This window comes from Lissotriton vulgaris, chromosome 3_1 (genome assembly GCF_964263255.1).
Source record: "Lissotriton vulgaris chromosome 3_1, aLisVul1.2, whole genome shotgun sequence".
Lineage (NCBI taxonomy): Eukaryota > Metazoa > Chordata > Amphibia > Caudata > Salamandridae > Lissotriton > Lissotriton vulgaris.
This window is the reverse complement of record NC_141689.1, coordinates 90,612,506-90,631,794: the sequence shown is the minus strand read 5'-3', so window position 1 is coordinate 90,631,794 and position 19,289 is coordinate 90,612,506. Positions and strand designations below refer to the sequence as shown.

General features: G+C 42.0%; 1 protein-coding gene across 1 annotated transcript in view; it reads left to right on the top strand.

Moving 5' to 3' along the window:
* Positions 1-19,289, top strand: part of SIGLEC1 (sialic acid binding Ig like lectin 1) — a 315,685-nt gene that overhangs the window by 149,861 nt on the left and 146,535 nt on the right. The window contains 3 exon segments of the mRNA XM_086960128.1: positions 4,648-4,902; positions 15,235-15,534; positions 17,208-17,462. Of these exon segments, the coding sequence (XP_086816254.1) occupies positions 4,648-4,902; positions 15,235-15,534; positions 17,208-17,462 (810 nt within the window).

The following is a 19,289-nucleotide window of genomic DNA, read 5'->3' as shown; positions in this document are numbered from 1 at the left end:
TATCATCCTTACTTTTTCTTTAATATATTTTCCTCTTATGCTAATTGTTTTCCTATGTGTTCCTCTCGTTGCATTTTCCCTTATTTAATGTATTTCTTTATGTGTTTCCTTCCTCCAGCATGCCAGCTACAGCTTCCATATCAGCTCTCTGCCGCAATCAGTGTGGGCTGCGTAAAACCGATCCATTGACGTTACATAATATCAGCTCTTGGAGGTATCCTTTCTATTAGTTGGATAAAACCCCGTATTGTCCTGACTCAGAGGGAGACCTAATCAAATATAATCTTCTAACAATTTTCATCATCCAACAACTAGCTCCTACCACAATTGTGGTCCTGATGATGACTCTATTAAATAGTGCCTTTTAGGGTTGAAACATATCCAACCACAATACTGGACTGATATCAATTACATTTATATACACACTGTACTCTTAGACTGGGTCGTGCTGTAAACATTAAATTTGCATTTGTTCAGCCCCTAGTATTGTATATATGCTTTGAATATAGCACTGCATACATCCTCTTGACCTTATTCGCTACTCATTTTCACCGCGCTGTTATGTGGAGCACGTCATCATGGTATAGTGTATTAAATGTAACTGTATATACACAATTAGATTGTTGTTAAATCATTCAGCCAAGGGAGGTTAGTTATAAACTTCTTCTCAGGTAACTAGTGTTCTTTTTCTAACATTGAACTACACAGGGTCCCAGGAATACAGCCATGACCCTTAGTTTTGTAGGCAGGTGAAACTTGGGTCAGCCAATTTGGTATAAATAAGTGCTGGGGGCACTACTCCTTCCTTCCATCTTGTTGGAAAGATCACTCCTCACAATCACTATCTTTGGGTCAGAGGGGAGGTGATTGCTCATACCTATCTCTCCACCTTCACAAGCTAAAGGAGAGGGGAGGGGCACTGAGTGTAGCTACCCATTTGCCATTGTTTGCACTATATATGACAAGAGGCACATACTGGAAAGCAGGTGCATAGGGCTTTCCTTAGAGAGCAGACTCCATGTTAGTTTGTTTATTTACTTCGTATTTAGACTTTCCCTTGGTCTTTCTAGAGGTAGGCTTCATGCCAAAGTCTCTATTGAGTTATACTTAGAATAATTTCAGAGCCTCAGACCTGCCAATTCACACGGTGCCACCGTGCGACACACGATATCGGCTCCATCACACCGTCACCCAGTGAGGAGCTGATATCACACAGTGGCAGGGAAAACGAGCTGAAAACCACTGTAAAGAGTGAATTTCCAGCTCATTTTCCAAGGCTTTGATCTGCCATAGTCCACTAAGGGGTGTGAAAACACCCCAGAACATTGGCACCAGCCATAGCAAGGTTTTTGTTTGTTTTTGGAAGAGGGGTCTTGGGGACAGGGGGGGTTCAGAGGTGCATCTTAGGTACTTCTCGGGAACAAGCGCCCCCTTCACATGTTGAGATTTTTGTTCAAGCTGGCAGGTATGGAGCCTGTTGCATATTTTCAGAGACAGTGATTATGACTTTATATTTAGAATTTTGAACTTCTGATTGATGCTGAATTGAATTGAATTGACTAAGCATTTGCCTTTTTTTCTACTGTAATTTGTCTTTAATTTTTAAATAAACCTTCATGGTTTACACTTGAATCGTGTCCCATGTCAATTTTCCTAAGTGGATTTTCTTGTAATTCAATGCTTGGCACTTTCGTCCTTTGGTTCTCACCCTCCCATATCTGTCCTATTGGCCCTTTATTTGGAATAACGCCGGCGCAACACATACAGTGAGGCACATTTTTATTATAATAGTGATGTGGAAGAATGTATAAAGTCTGTTTGAGTGCCTGTCTGAGAGGGACTTCAGGTATTACAGATGCCAACCAGCTTGCATCAAGGTTGTACGCAGGCGCTTGCAATCAAAACAATGACAAATTACAGACTGCATCTGGGCAGACTGCAGACAAGAAAAATACTTAATATCGCAGGTATGAGTGTTTGCCATTTACCATGCTCCTATTTTTGGCAAGATTTGTGTGATAATGTAGACATTAGATAGGATCAAGGGATAGGGGAACTGAGTGAACTGATTCTATCTCAGATTGCAACAGAGATTGTTATCATTATCAATTAGGTTGCCAATTTACATATTATTTACATGTTTTACCTTTATATTACTGACCACAATGCTTATATTTACAATTACGCTTTTTCATGTATCCTGCACTAGAACAAGGCATTACGATATTAATAAAACCTTTGAAAATGATTACGTGGATTTTTTTTGTATGTGTGCATCCTTCAGGTAAAGGTGTCCCAGTAACCCTCAGTTAAATAACATGTATTGCTACCATTCTCAGGCAGGATTCGATAGTTACCCAATATCTATTGTTTCCAGGTAAGTTGTGGGAGATGCATTGGTCACAGAATGTCTGTTTCTTCTGGTAAACGGGTAAGTTGTGCCAAACTTAGTCTGGCCTAAGAGCCTAGCACAATCTATTGGGCTATATTTATGAGGCGATTTATAAACCTGAATCCCTTTGTTGAGAGCCCAGTTAGTGGTAGTCAATATTCCCCCAATGCTGGCAAAGGAATTCTGAGAAACAGCCACTACAACGCGGCTGTTTCTGCGAATAACCTTAACCACGCATGTGTTACAACACATGCGTGGCTACCACGCATTTCTTTACAACGAATTAAGTTATACAGGTATGTATGGTAAAGGTAAGTGTGTGACAGGTAAACACCGTTACCACATACAGCCTTTATCACGGATGCCATTACAAAGAGATATGTAGTAAAGACTTGTGTGTTAAAGGTATGTGTGTGGTAAGGGTGGTGGAGGCTATCGGTGTCGTTGGAGGAAACGGAAAGACCACTCTGCTTCCTCTTTACGACGTACACCGCGCCTCAGAGAGCTTGGAGAGGAGACGTCGTGGAGAGGTAAGGGGGTATTTACTTTATAGATAAATTAATATTTTACTAAATGAAGGGCAGGGGGTTAGGTTGTGCAGGGGGCTGTTTCTAGGGTTCAGAGCAGGGGAGGGGTATTTGTTAGAAGGGTTTGGGGTAAGGGGAATCATGCAGAAGTCCATTTTTATGGTCAGTGCAGGGGTTGAGTATTTGTTAGAAGGTTTTGGGGGGTGGAGGAATTGGGCAGGGTATTTGTTAAAAGGGTTTGGGGGTGGGGGAATCACGCAGCGGTCTGTTTTTAGGGTTCGGGGTTGGTATTCGTTAGAAGGGCTTGGGGATGGGAGAATCTGCGGGGTGTTTGTTAGAAGGGTTTAGGGGTAGGAGAATCGCGCAGGGGTCCATTTTTAGGGTTCAGGGCAGGGGAGGGGTGTTTCTTAGAAGGATTGGGGACGGATGTCGAGGGGGTGGTTCTGCAGGGGAACATGGGAAGGGGTATTTAAAAAAAAAACGATCTGAGGGTTGGAAGTGGGAGGTAACAAGGGACCAGTTATGGGGCTTGGGGCAGGAGTCTGAGATAACCTTTAGCATGCATATGCCCTAGCCATGCATGGTTTTACAATGAAATTTGTTGGTAAGATCTGTGTGGTGAAAGCATATTTGTGATAAAGATTATGCATGGTAATGGCATTCGCATTGTAAGCATGCATGGAAAAAGGCATGCGTTGCAACAGAATGCTTTGTTACATCATTCAACCAGGAATTCCTCTGTGGTGATACGTAGTTTTGGGTTCTGAAGTCCCTGATCCAGGACCTCTGTTTTGTGTTTGAGTATTAATCCTTCAATAGACTTACACCTTTGCATAGTGCACAGGGCAGTAGGTCCACATGAGTAACTTTAGCAAAAACGTGCACAAGCCTGTTCAATTTTATATATTTCTAGGTGGCAAAATCCCTTCTCTTTGGCCACCATGAAACGAATGTATGATGGTATTCTGCAAGCCGGAATCACACTGTGCCTTCACATCACCGTCATTAGAATAAATGCGTCTTTAGTAGGCATTCATTCAACACGCAAGTCGTTACAACCACTTGCCTTAGGGGGCGCTAGATTTTGGAATAGGTTAATTTACTTTTCTAACTCCAGCTGTGCAACTGTAGGAAAGGTGTTGGGTGTTATAACGACTTGCGTGCTGAACAAATGCGTACCTTAAAGTTTTAAAAACACGTTTGTTCTATTGCCGGCACTGTTAAGGCACAGCGGGATTCAGGCTTCTTTGTAATGGACATTTCCCCCATGAAGCACAGCGTAGTTTGTTGATGTTTTTCACCTCCTTTCCTCATGTACTCTATCCATATTTTGGAGTAAATGTACCTGTGCATGTAAAGCATAAAAAACCTTAGATGGTATTAAAGACCCACAAATGTATAAGCCATATTCTGCCTTTACTCCTAAACCTAGTAATGCAAAACATTTGGCATACTGACATAGTTTGAGTGGTACTACATTCCATTTATTGAAGGAATTGTCTGAGGATCCTTATTCTGTACACAAGGATTCTGTAATTAGATCTTGATCATACAGAATGGTCCCATGTTCAGTGTTAGTTACATTTGCCAGAATGATGATCATAGATTGGATGACCTATAAGACAATTCATACATATGAAATACTGGAATACAGCGTATCCTTAAAGAGATATATTCTGCTTATTATATTGCATTCCCATCCCTTTAAATGACTTCCTTCTCCCACAGCTACAAAGGTACTTATTTCGCCATCCGATGAAGTGCGTGAAGGAGATATGGTAACCATGACCTGCATGGCCACCATGAATGAGCATGTGGGATCCCAATACATCTGGTTCAAGAACACAAAATGGCTGAAGGAAAGCTCAGAGAGATCTTTCATCTTCAAAGCCATAGCAAGTGGCGATGCCGGGTCCTATAACTGCAAATTAGAGAACAAAGATGGAAGTGCCACATCACCACCAAGAACATTGACCGTGCTTTGTAAGTGGTTTTGCAGTTTGATTTCTTCTGATTGTTGTTCTTGCTTTGCTTCTTAAAAGTGGAATGTGTGTAATTCTTTGTACCAAATGCCTTACTAAAGGTTACTTTTATGCTTGTATAGACTGTGTAAAGAAGGAACTCAAATACATTACAATAATCAATATAATTGAGAAGCATGTAGATTTTAGTACAATTATCAGAAATTGTTTCAGTCATCATGACTGATGAATATAACTGATGATGGAAACATCAATGAGTTTCAAGGCTAGAAAATGTCTCTTTTAATTATTTTGAAGATAATTGATTGATGATGCTTCTAGAAAACCAAATATTATGCTATGAAAGTACTTGGAACTGGAATCACATTTTTGAATTGCATCAATATGTGGTGAACTTGCCTTAAGATATTATATTTATTTTTATAATTTTCCTTCAAATTGTAATTATTTTCAAACAAAATGACCACTCGTGTTTTTTTGGGTACCACTGCCAAGTGTTTTTTGATACACCCCATAAATATGTAGAATTTGTAAGTTAGATCATTCAGCAAGATCTGGGTGACTGGTACAATTTGAAAGAGGGAACTGTTCAATTTGCACTAGAAAATGTTGGTATTTCCATTGGCAAATAGGATATAGAATAATAGGATATAGAATATTTTGTTCATGACTCTTCAGAGAAATCTGCCCCTGTATATCCCACTAAAGAGTTGGAAAAGGGTGTTCCCAGGTGTGGTTTCCCTTATGAGTTTGCAACACTTACATCAATGGACATGTGTGGGCATTCCCAAGCTCTGTTCTGACCCTCTTCCACTCTGGAAATGGTTGGAGATTTACTCCTGTTTCAAGTGGAAAGTGTCACCCCTAGATTTGCTGAGGGAGTAGGAGAAAAGCTTTCTGTACAGGGAAAAATGGTTTCTCTAGGGAGGAAAAAAAGTGTACATTTGCACAGCGGGCTCCCCTCCCACGGTGCTTGTTTCTCTGCTATGTGTGGAGCATCTTTCTTCTTTTGGCAGGCATTCAGCTAGCGCCAAGATGCCTCTTGGGTATTCAATCATTTTATAAAAATAATAACAACACAGCAACAACAACATGAGGCACTCCTCACTGCAGGCATTGGAGTCACAGGAACCACAGGACGAGTCATCTGACATTTCCTGTAGTATGGAAGCCTATTTCCATGAATACCATTGAGAATATTGGTGAATACCAAACAGTATAACATCTGCATCCACAAACAGATGTAAATCTATGGGTGCAGATTTACTACATTCTGAAAACTGAAGGTTAAAATATCCCCTTCTAGGAGAATGAAGGCAATAACTGAGCATAGATAATACGGGTATTTATTAGGGGATTTTATTTAGAGGATGCTCCCTAAAAGATCTTACACCTTGTAGCTTGTATATTAATGACCACTCTGATGTTACAAGATGAGGCGTAAGATGCCCATGAAACAAGGAAGCTGTAGCGACAGCTAAAGCACCATGCCGATGACAAATACTAGAACTCAATGAATCCCTTGCAATAAAAATCAATAAGGACAAGCCTCAGACCTTGTACTGGGCAGCAGTGAGATTTGCAAAATCAAGCAACAGGTCTAGGATGAAAACTTGATCCAGATAGACTGGGCCACAATGCTTTCATTTGAGCCACCTTCTCTACAAAGGAACTTATGTTATATTATCTTATATTACAGATATCTCAACAAGCAGTGCGGCTCAGTTAGCAGCTACCTCTTTTAACCTAGAATCTTTTTAACTGGGGTACTGTTACTTTTTTAATAAAACGTGTGAGGGGCTTGGGTGCATTTGACATCTTACCTGCGCTCGATTTCTGCTATTCCCGCCTTGGTCCGACGCGGTGATTCACCGTTGCGTGGAGGGCGGGGAAGACAGAGCCAGGCACTTCCGGTGGCTGGGGCAGGCAGCGCTCTAGTTGTTGGGCGAGCTCCCATTTAAATTCAGCATGCCTCTGCGGCCGCACAGCGGGCGCGCCGCCGGCGCGCCGAAGGCAAGGCCGTCTGCACCTGTCCGCGTCCGACCGGGACGAGGGGCCAGAACCCCTGCTAAATTTGATTCGGTCCTCTATTATAGCGCTCAGACACTTCACACACTCTGCCCTATTATGGAGGAGAAGTGTAAGCATAGTATAAACACTGAGAGGAATAGTTGGCAATCAACTGTAGATCTACCAGGAAGCATAGAATCGAGATATACGACCAATTGATGGAGGGACAAGCAGATGTTTTATTTGTCACTGAGACATGGTTAGATACGGAATCCGCACCTGATATTTTGGAGGCACTTTCCAGGGGGTATGTGATTATGAGACTGGACAAACTGTCTGGTAGAGGAGGGGGCATTGCTATCATTTATAAACATCCCATTCAGTGCTCCCTCGAGCCAGCTGACATTGCTGACAGCGAAGCAGGCCTCTTTACGCTCAGAAGAGCCACTAACTATGTCATGAAAGGTCTATTGGTCTATAGACCTCCGGGACCCCATTGAAGGTTCTCTCCTAGCTTAATCGAATAGCTTATTCAACCTGCACTAAGGTATGAAAAACTAGTGGTGCTGGGTGATATAAACTTGCACCTTGATGATGCATTCAACTCTGGGGCACAGAGTAGTGCCACGAATTAGCAACACTACAGTTATTGTTAAAATCTGAATGCCCTACACATAAGATGGAACATTTACTTGACCCCACCTTTGCCAATTGGGATGCTCTAGTCGTGGAGCCTCCGCTTCCAAAGTTGTGGTCGGATCATTTTTTATACCGTTTAGGATACAGCTACCGGTATCCAAGGCACAGGAGAAAGTTAAAATTGGCATCAAAAGTAGGAAGTGGTTTGGCTTCGCTCAGGGGGCTTTCAATCCGGCCCTTTTAAGAGACGGACCACCCTCTGGTCTGAATGTTAATCTGGCTTGTGAAACCCTAGGGAGGTGTATTACTGACGCCCTTGACTGCACTGCACCGCACCCTGGTCATATAAGATGTCCACAAAAAAACGTAAATCAGCTCCCTGGTTTGATGAAGAACTTAGAATTGCTAGATCAGGTTGTAAGCGCCTAGAGAGGCAGTGGAGGAAAGATTTCTCTGACCACTTGGAAGAGGAATAGAACATTTGCCTTAAGTCCTACCACTCGCTTAATTAAAAAGGCGAAGACAGCCTATTTCGAGGAGAGAATCCAAACAGCTGAAAATTCTACCAAAGAGCTATTTAAGGTTTTTAAAGTAATTTCCTCCTTGATATCTATTGCAACGCCTATTGTTGGATCTGAGTATTCCTGTAATCGGGTTGCCGAGTACTTTGCGGCAAAGGTGGAAAAGACTTATTCCTCCTTCCCTGACTCTGCTCGTGGGAGTGGGGGAGTGGAGGAGGAACCTGCGGATGCTCTAACCTTACAGTGTCTCCATGAATTCACTGTGCCCGTCCCGGACACACTTAAACAGATAGCCACTAGTATTAAATCAGGGTCACCAAGGGATCCAGCTACCACTAGGGTGCTTAGAGGGAGCATGGGCACACTAGAGCCTTTTATAAGATATCTCATCGAGATTTCTTTTAGCTGAGGAGTTGTACCTAACAGATGGAAGAAGGCAGTGGTGCTCCCTTTACAAAAGAAACCCCATATCAGTGCTGAGCAACTTGACAACTTGCGACCCATCTCCCTGCTCCCTTACTTTGCTTAGGTAGCAGTGAAGATTGTGAACATACAGCCTACAGCACATATCTGTAAAAACAACCTTCTCCACCCCTCTCAGTCTGGCTTTTGTGCCCTTCACTCCACTGAGTCGGCTCTGTTGCACTCCACCGAGACCATTCAGAAGTATGAGGACGGAGGGCAAACAGCGGCCTTAATTCTTTTAGATCTTAGTGCCGCTTTCGACACTGTTGCCCACCATACCCTGTTGCAGGATCTAAAGAGAGGCGGTGTCATCGGCGGGGCCTTAAAGTGGATTGAATCTTTTCTGTCCGAGCGCAGCTTTCAAGTTATGCAAGGTACCCATTACGCCAGGAACATCAAGTTGACGCAGGGGGTGCCTCAGGGCTCTACCCTGAGCCCGACATTGTTCAATCTCTATGTCGCCCCCCTGGCAAAAATCTCTGATAAATTTGGGATTAATGCCTACACTGATGATCCCCAGCTGGTGGTCTCCTTGACGCTGCCTCCAACTTTATGTCCTGCCTTCAAGAACTGGCTGGGTGGATGGCAAACAATTGCCTGAAGTTGAACGGTAGCAAGACCGAGGGGCTGGTGATAGGGAAGGCTCCGTCAGTATGGTCATCGGCATGGTGGCCCCAGACTTTGGGCTCTATCCCCACACTGTGTGAACAAGCGAAGAATCTTGGGGTATGGGTGGACAACAAGTTGTCTTTTGATTCCCATACCAGGCGGTTGGCAGGCGCCTGTTTCGGTATTTTACGGGGTTTATGGAAGACCCTTGACACCCTTCCCATGGCATCTAGCACGATCATGGTGCATGACTTGGTGACTTCTCGCCTGGATTACTGCAATCTCCTGTATTTGGGTGCAACTGCCAAGTGCATACGGAGACTGCAGTGTATCCAGAACGCAGCTGCCAGACTAGTTCTTATGCTACCGAAGAGAGCTTCAGCCAAAAGAGTGCTGGCCTTCCTGCACTGGCTTCCCATTAGGGAAGTTTAAGGTCATGTGTGTGAGTCATCGGATTCTAAAGAAGAAGGGGCCGCCGTACTTGCATGACCTTCTCACTCCCTGCTTAGATCGAGTGGGAAAGGAAAGTTGCATATCCCTAAAATCATGAGATCCAGGATGGGCGGCCCCTCGTTTCGGTACCTGGCGGCCCAGATGTGGAAAACTCTTCCTCAGAGTCTCCCGCTGGAGTGCTCTGAATCTATCTTTCGGAAAGGTCTGAAGACCTATTTGTTTCCTGTGGTTTAATTCGTTCTGTTACCAGGTTACCGTGGATGCTGCTCTCTTTTTAGCTGTTACCTCAGCGCGTGGCCACATTGGTTCAGTGTAACCAGGTGCTTTATAAATGCAATTAAAAAAAATTGTCATTAGTATGCCCCACGCATCACTGTTTGAGTTCATCTAACTTCACACCCTTGTCAGGATGATCCCATCACAAGTCTGAGTTCAGCTTGTTTTAAGCCAGAACATGAGTAGAGTGGGTGTGCTTCCTGTGTTGAATGTATGTGAGGCCTCCCTCCTTCGGAACAAATGACTTGTTCCAATCCCATGACATCTGACCACTAAATTATATTTTAAAATGCAACGTCACATAGGGTCTTAAAGGGAGGCCATTGCTTAAATGTGCAGAAATCAATATGGTGAAATTCTCTCCTGCTCTTTAGGCACACAATTGAGCATTGTGGTGCAGATAACATACATTTGAACATGATGTACCCCAACATTTACATGGCCACCCAGTGTAAAATGTGCATTGTCATCGATGGCCAGTGTAGAAACAACACTTGCCCCAGAAGACTTTTTTTCCAGTAGGAAACCAATACAGTAAGCACATTTCTCTGGCAATATGTCCATTATCTTCCTGTTGCGCATAATTCAGCATCAAGTTGCCATAACAATCGAAAAGTAGTCTAAGAGTTTTAGAAATAATACAGACTTGGTATTACAGTTGTTTCATACAACAGCTTTGCTCAGCGTATGAGCTCTAGGGTATAAATGGTACCTTTACCATAGGTCTAGCTACTCAATTGACTGATCTCAAAAGGATCGAAGTCTGGATTGGCCTTGCCAGGATTAGAACTCAGTAGAGGCAAGTCACAGCAGATCCCTGTTGTAAGTAACAAGGAGTAAAGCCATGCAACTCCCTCTTCTGCAAAAACCTGTCTCGCCTCTAAACACCAAACACAGAGTTGCACTGACAAGAGCCCTTGTCCTGGCACGTTTGAAGGACTTGAATTTCGTGTCTGGTATCCCCGAAAAAGTCATTGTTGGGCTCCAAAGACTTCAAGACTAGAAAGCCGGAATGTCCCGCATCAACCCCCCACGTAAAGTTCCCAGTGGGTGCAAAGAGTAAAATCAAGGTCTGCTGAATCATTAATAAGGCGTAGTGGACAAAGGCCCGGTATATCTACATCTACCTCAAAAAGAAAACCTACACTCAATGGCTGTACATCTAATTAATTACCAGTTCTTCAAAAGGAAGAAAAATGAAGCATGACATAGACTCTAGAAACAGTTCACTTACCCTGGCCTATTGTACTCTAATCTCCGATTCTAAACATCAAGCTCTGTTTCCATTCTTTGAAGCTCACCTAAATATGCTACACATATATTTTTTTATATAACTCCTTAATATGTAAATAAAGAAAGCAATTCATCTGCACAGGAAGTGACATCCCTGGTTTCTCACTAGAATCAACTTTAAAAGAAGTAGCGTAGCAGGAGGAGTTAATGTCCACCCCCATCTACACCAGAAGGGGGAAAAGCTTAATTTCCCATCATCCGTCTGCATGGGAAGTGAAGGCACGGGTTTCACACCAAACCATTTCCAAAAGAATACGCCTGGCAAGGTGATTTCCTTTCCCATCATCCAGCTGTATACGAAGTGAAATCCATGATTTCCCACTAAAATCCTCTCTAAAAGAAGAAGTTAGGGAAGACGCACTAATTTCTCATCATCATCCATCTGCATAGGAAGTGACATCACTTGCTGCTTTCTCCCTATTTCATTCAACTCTTCATAGAATCACGTTGTTCGGGCATACCCCGCAAATGGTGGACATAGACATGGACCTCTCCTATTTGGAATCATACACTTAGAGAGGAGTAACCCTAAAGGATGTGTGAATGTGTGATGTATCCCAAGTGAGTGGGCGGATAGCTCCCAGGTAAATTCGTGCCTGCACCACATTTCCGACACAATCTTCTTATTGTCATCAACAAACCAATGCAAACCACCCATACTGTTAGACTTACCCGATCACTATGCAATCCTTCTTTCCTTGCTTAGCCTCCTCCCAATAAGCCATGGTCAACACAAAAAGGAAGACCAAACCTTCAGAATTCTCCTCTCGCCTCCTTTTAACCTAATGCTTACACTCAGCTCTTACCCTATCAACTGCACATCTGACACAACAGGGGTTTAAACAACTTCAACATCTTTTTGGACAACCATGTGAACAGTGACACCTCAATCAAAATAAGAACGTTCAAACAAAACCCTTCAGGACCGCGGTACTCTAAAGAATTTTAGATAAATGAACTATCCCCAGACAGGAAAGAAAATGGGAGAAAAACTGAACTACAGGAGACCTCATAATACTGAAATATATCCACACAAAAAACAGACAGCTTATCACATCAGCCAAAGCATTGTACTATACCAACCTTATCAATGACGCTACCCACCAGCAGAAGCCAAAAATCCTTCAAGGCAATCAAACCCTGCATTAACTCCCTGCCAGTTCAACCTATTCCTCATTCCACCGAACAATACAATGAAATCAAGCTCTTCTTCAGTAAAAAAAATACAGAAGATCCAATAGCACATAGAAAATGGTCATCCTTCAAGAAGCCCTGTGTTTTGCAGATCTTGCCAACATACTACACTCCCTCAATGCCTTACCCTCATCACTCATCAAAGCTCTTTCTAGAGATGCTCTTTAACCCCTACTCGCCATTATCAATGCCTCCTTCTTCAAGACATCTTTCCAGACGCCTGTCAGGGCCAGATCCTCCCACTCCTAAAGAAACCTACACTAGACCCTGACAGCCTAGCCAACTACTGCCGATCATTCAACCACCATTTATCAGCAAGATCATTGAAAAAAGCCATCTATGTTTGATTCCAAAATCACATTAATGCTAACAGTCTCCTACCTGGCTACCAATCTGGCTTCAGATCATGCTGCAGCAGGGACCCTGCTTCCTTACATTCTTACGCATTGCAGACAATGTCCGCCAGCCCACAGATGAAGATGACTGCTGCCTTCTGATATTGCTGGTCTTCTCAGATGCCTTCCACACAGTCGACCATACTACCTTCGTGCACATCTTGAAATATCGAATGGGATTCACTGGCAAAGTCCTTAACTGGTTCTTTTCCTACTTCTCCAAACAACACCATTTTGTTCACATGGGCACACATTGCAAAGGATCACCATCATTTGTGGTCTACCCCGAGTTCCATAATGTTCTCTATCATCTTCAGCCTCTACCTGAAGCCGGTTGGTGTTCTACTCATAGACAACAGCGTAAAGATTCATCAATATTCTGATGATACACAGCTCCCTTTGAAAGTCTCCTCTGCCTCAGAAATCCAGGGCTTCAAACAGTGCCTGCACATCATCCGGACGTGGATGTCAAGCCGCTACCTGAGGCTCAAGCAGTGCTTAATCTGAGTCTGCGAGTTTCGGTGCTCAGGACTGGCACTTAATCATCAACATAGGAACTTATGACAGACTGACATTGGCGGCCCTGGTTGTCTAATTTTGTGATGAGCACAACAGTTGTTTATTGAAGCAATGTACATTAAAATGACTAATACCTGCCACCCAAAGCTATAAGGCTACATCAAACACTGTCTGAATTTCCACCAACCCTCCAGGCACATGCACTCTCCCTCTCCCACACCCCGCATCCACCGAAGCAATAGCGGTGGACGCTGCTTCTTCTACCTGGCTGCCAAATCCTAGGATAGCCTCCCCCACCACCTCTGGACCTCCCCTCTCTACAGAACATTAAGAAGGCGCTGAAGACATGGCTGTTCAACTAAGCCCACCCATCAGTAAAACCCCAGCGCCTGGATATCCTCATGGGTGAAAAGCAAACCACTTATATATATTTAAGTACTGGGCTCAACCCAAACAAGAGAGAATTCTTAGTTTTTGCCAAGAACAATATCAAGAACCAGTTAATAATCTAGCTCAATGACATGAACCATCATGGCACAGAACCCCAACTCTTCTTACTAAATGCCAACTTGCATTCACCCTTGGACGAAAGACTCACGCTCCAGGAACACATTGCCAAAAAAACAAAGATGGCCTGGTATCAGCTATGTTTTCCAAAGAAAGTGAACCATTGCTTCCAGAAAGCAACTTCAGAACTATTGTTGAAGTCCATGTACTCTTGCATTTGGATGGCCGTAATGCCATGCTCCATGGCCTCCCAGACTCCACACTGGCACCCCTTATGGGCATCTTACACACCATAGCATGCCTCATCCACGGCCTGGAAAAATATAACATCAACACCATCCTGATGGAAGTCCATTGGCTTCCCTTGCCAAGCAGCAGCATCTTTGCAACCAGCAGCATAATGCACGAAGCTATCATGATTAGCACCCCTGCTTAGCCTGCAGACCAGCTCACCATCTCTCGTGGTAGTAGGCACACCCACAGCCACGACACTATTGGATCTGCAGACTAAGAAGTATAATTCAGAGAAAACAAAGGAAGAGGCCTTTTCCATCCATGCACCCAGGATTTGGAACAACATCTCTGTATCTATCAGGACCTGCCCAACGCTACTCCAATTTAGGAAAGAGTTGAAGATGCACATCTTTAAGGAACACTACTTCACAATACATTAACGGTCCACAAATTAGCTACTTATCCTATCGCTTGTTGACGGTATGCTTGTCTTTGACCATTCATGGCTGTCCTCTGCCTTTTAGATTTATTTGTGCTATACCATAAATATACATTCATTCATACAAAGAAATACAAACACTGAGCCATCTCTGAACTGTTAACATTAAGAATATCATAGTACTGCAGTGCATAGTGGAAAATGTAAAACAACCTCACTTCTAATCTCTTATTCATAACAAATCTGAGAGCTGATTATCAACCAGAAGGTACACATAGTTTAATCATTATACATGAGTAATAGCTTTCTTCCTAAGTAAACAGTTGGTGTGTGTTTCTAGTGTAAAGTGGTAATTCTTATATTTTGCTAAGTTTACATTTGATGCCCCTAAGAAAAGTGAATGTCTAAGCAAAGTTTTGTTATCTGTGGCTAAGTGAAAATGGGTAAACATTAAATTAAAATCCAGAAATGATGTCCATCTCAAAGTGACAAATCACAGAAATAGAAAGGGAAGAAATAAAAATTACATAAAAAGTCAAAAACGTCCAAAGATTCCATTCAACAAGTATAAGCCTTAGGGCAAAGAAAGTAAAGCAACACCCCATACAGGTATTTTCAGAGATGCAAATAATGTGATGTCTGACTTATGCATTCTTAGAACTCTTACAGGAATCCTTATATATGTTTTTTGCAAATGTGATGCAGTATTGCATTTTTAAGTTTTTGACTTCATACAAGTGGTGTTAGAACGTATTGGAACATACTATTTTCATCAACAGATGCACCAAGGAAGCCCTTGATATCTTCCTTCCTGCAGATGCAAGGTGGACAACTTTGCGTCATTGAGTGTTCCGTAGACAGTGATCCCATTTCTGAAATATCTCTATACAGAAAAGGTGTTCTGGTGGCTTCGACCAGCCTTCACATTCTTCATAATAAGAGGATCAGCATTTCTTCATCTCATAATTCTTTGAAACTGGAAATCCAAGGAGTTGAATTGGAGGATGAAGGACAATACATATGTTCTGCCAACAATACTTATGGTATTGCAAACTCATCTATGGATTTCACTGCAGAAAGTAAGTGACAATTAGTGTTATTTGCACCTTTTACAAATGGTGGTGCTGTTTATTTGAAACCAAGTGTCACTTTAATGTGCTAGCCACAAGAAGGTTGTAGTGGTTGGAATTATATGTGTGATCAAAGTTTCCAAGATTCTGTTTCTCTTGATAAATATCACCTCTGTTTGCAGAAACATGGCTAATTCTATGAATGATAGACTATTTCTATGAACAGTAAATGTATTGCCTACATTTTCTAATATTTGGGGAATTACAAAATCCCAAGAAATTTGATTAGAAATCTATACATATCATAGTATTGAATGCAGCATACTTCCTACTTCCCGTAGTCATTCCCATAGGAAAAGTCCACAGGGAGATATTCCATACCTTTGTCACACCTTTGTGGTTACGTGCAAGATAAATTTGATTATTTCCTTTGATGGTTTAACATTTCAATGCAGATATTAAAGAATTACGCATACGGATTATAATACTAAACTAATACTAAGTTAGTTAAAGAAGTAATTCATGAACTAATTAGGAAACATTGTGAAAAGTTGTATAGATTCCAGACAAGACCCCTAAAACAGTTTGTTTGTGAAACAAATAACATCCTGTTACTGTTAGTAAGAACAAACAAAAACCAAACAAACAAAACAAAATGTTGGAAATTGTGAACAAAATGCAATGGTTTAAGATATATTATTGCTGGGTATTTAGCTAGTTATAACCCTAAAGATATTGAGATCTTTGATTTGCATCCATTTGATAAAATAAAATTAAACGATTTACTGGAAGATCTGAAAACAGCAGAATTTGGGCAGAATATCTCGAATTAACCATAACATACAGACTTTAAAAGCAGGTGCAATCTGTATATCTTTGACAATGAAGGTAGGAAAGATTAATGTGGCCCAATTATTACATTAAAAATCAGAACGCCTTTTTAAAAGCAAATGATGTATCGCAATATGTTGGGCCGTATGTGTAAACCTCCGGAATTTGTAAATTTGACATCTACATGTTTCACAAATGCGCTGAACTTTTAATATCCAAATAGTGGTTAAACATAACTTAATTAATATTTTTATATAACAGTTTAATCATCATTTATGTTGTTTTTAAGAACTGTAAATAATTAATGTTACTAACAAGCGGTTTGCTGACTAGACCTGAACTCCTGATCTAAGGATCACCACAAAGGTTAGCAGCTTCTTTTAACTCACTAGAACATAATCATGCAATAGACAGTAAATTGTAAGCAACAGTTGAAAGGATTAGGATTTTGATTAGGATTTTTTTTTCAATGTTCCGAAAGAAGATATTATTTGACTATGAGGAGCAGATACCATGTACTGTTTGTGTTAAAGATAATATTTCAGATTTTTGTAGTACTCAGTTAAAGCAGCACAGAACTTATCACAAGTATACATCTTCATTAAAGCCCCATAGCATTGTAGTAGATGCGGTGCTTGCATTTCTTGTTTCTCTCTTTCTTCTTTATTTCAGCAGTGAAATGGGGATTCATTTTCAATGAGGTAATCTTTTATTCAAATTTTACAGTTCCTTACATTTTGGTAGTTTTACAAATAAGTCCTGTAGAAATGCTTTGAAGGGAATGTTGAGATGTCAACAGTTAAATGAGACATTCTGGTTTTCCTCCATTGATTCCTTTTTGCATTAACCAGCTGTGAGAATAACCATCAGCCCATCTGCAGAGGTCTTGGAAGGGGAGGTGGTCACGCTCACCTGCATGTTGAGCCGTGACTCCAAGGACGGTGACAACTACACTTGGTACAAGAACAACGAATGGCGCTCCGACAGCTCTGAACCGTCTCTCGTGTTCCAGCAGGTATCAAGCCTGGACACAGGGTCTTACTTCTGCAAGGTGTGGAGCAAGGAAGGAAGCAAAAGCTCACCAGCCATTGCCTTGAATGTATTCTGTAAGTTTGTTAAAGTATATTTTATAAAAAAGAAAACATGTTCTTGGAATATTAGACAGTTGGGTTTGGGTTTAGTCATTACTGTGGTAAATTTGTGAGCATTTTGGCTTCATGATAGTTGTGGTCAACAGTGTCATCAATGCTATAAAAAGAATCTGGCAGTATAAGATCCAAAAACTGCAGTTTCACTTCTTCTGCAATTTGATAGGAAAATACATTTTAAAAAAAATAAGGAAATATCAGGCTTCCTGCCACTTATTAAAATATGTGGCACGGTGCCAAAGTTAAAAACTTTTCTGCTTTTTAAATTTTATTCTGAGCAATGAACTCCATGCCTGTGTGTGTGTGTGTGTGTGTGTGTGTGTCTGCATGTGAGGGTGTGTGAATATGTGTGCACACACGCACATGTATTTATGAGTGTCCCTCTGTGTACCCTCTTTCGAAGGTGCATCATGCATCCATTACATGGAGAGGGATGATAGGTATCACATGCTCACATCAAAGAGATCTCCTCCTGACCTCCTCTGCTGCACCCAGCAGCTCACAGTTGGGTATCATCTCCAGCATGCACACGAGGACTGTTGAGGAAGTCAGTCAGTAGCCTGGCATCTAGATGACAATCACCATTTAAATTCTACCATGGCCAAGTAAGGTTGATTGAGATATAATGCAATTTGACGTAACACCTTTGTTTATGTGTACCTAGAGCAAACTTAGCTAAAAGGCAGAAGAGTGCTGCATAAGGTCAAAGGAAAGCATAACTTCAATGAGAGATAGGAGGGGAAGCTGGGTTATCGAATACCATACATTGTGAAGTAGTGCTCTTTAAAGAGTTGACTCTCCAACTCTATCCTAAATTGGAGCAGCGTTTGGGCGGTCCTGATGTATACGGGATGTTGATCCAGATCTTGGTGAATGGATGGAGAAGGCCTACTGCCTTCTTTTTTGTTTTTAATCCTGCTTCATTTCTTTTCTCCTGCTAAGAAACCTTATTTTATTTGTGATTTAATGATGTGTTGGATATATTTGCTCACAAGCCTTTAGCACGAGGCATCCAATGATATCACATACTTAGATCAGAAGGTCAGTGGGTCACCCACCGATCGGGTGTTGGTCTCATCAACTCAAAGGATTGGCGAGCTATTAGCTCTGCAGTCCAGAAAACATGCACTTATCTTTGTCAAGTGGTTTTTCAGTAGATGGTGCTTTTTAGCACTTTGATTTGGACAATGACATCGTCCTCTCAATGTTCTTTCCGAATCTCTTCTCTGAGGCTGATTGAGCACTCATTGATGTAGATGTGGTTTCAGGGACAGACTGCACATTGTTCGGTCCCTTGGTGAGGGGAGGGCACCAGGCACCAAGAATGCAATCCCTATAAAATACAGTAGAAGTGCAACTGGCAAGTTGTAAGATCACATGGTGGAAGTGCTATGAGATTGGAAGGGAGATAGATTTTACACCATCACATCTACAGTGGATACACTTGAAGAGGCCTTTACAATCATGTCTTAAGGTTTCTTTAGCTATGTCTGTTGTGCAACATGACACCATGGCCCAGATTTAACAATGTTTCATGAAACGCAGTGCAACATCGACATTTGCTGTGATGGATTGCACAAGAGGAAAAACACAGCACAGAGCCATACATGTTTGAATTGGTCTCCTGCTGCTGTCATTTCGTGCACCAGCACTTTAAAGGGCTGCCTTGCGTGATGCACAGCCTTGCAGGGGTCAGTGTGCACCGTCTAGCATAGCATCTGCCCTGGACTCATACCCTTCCAATACAAACTGTTATGCCTAGACAAGCATAGACGTATCCTACAC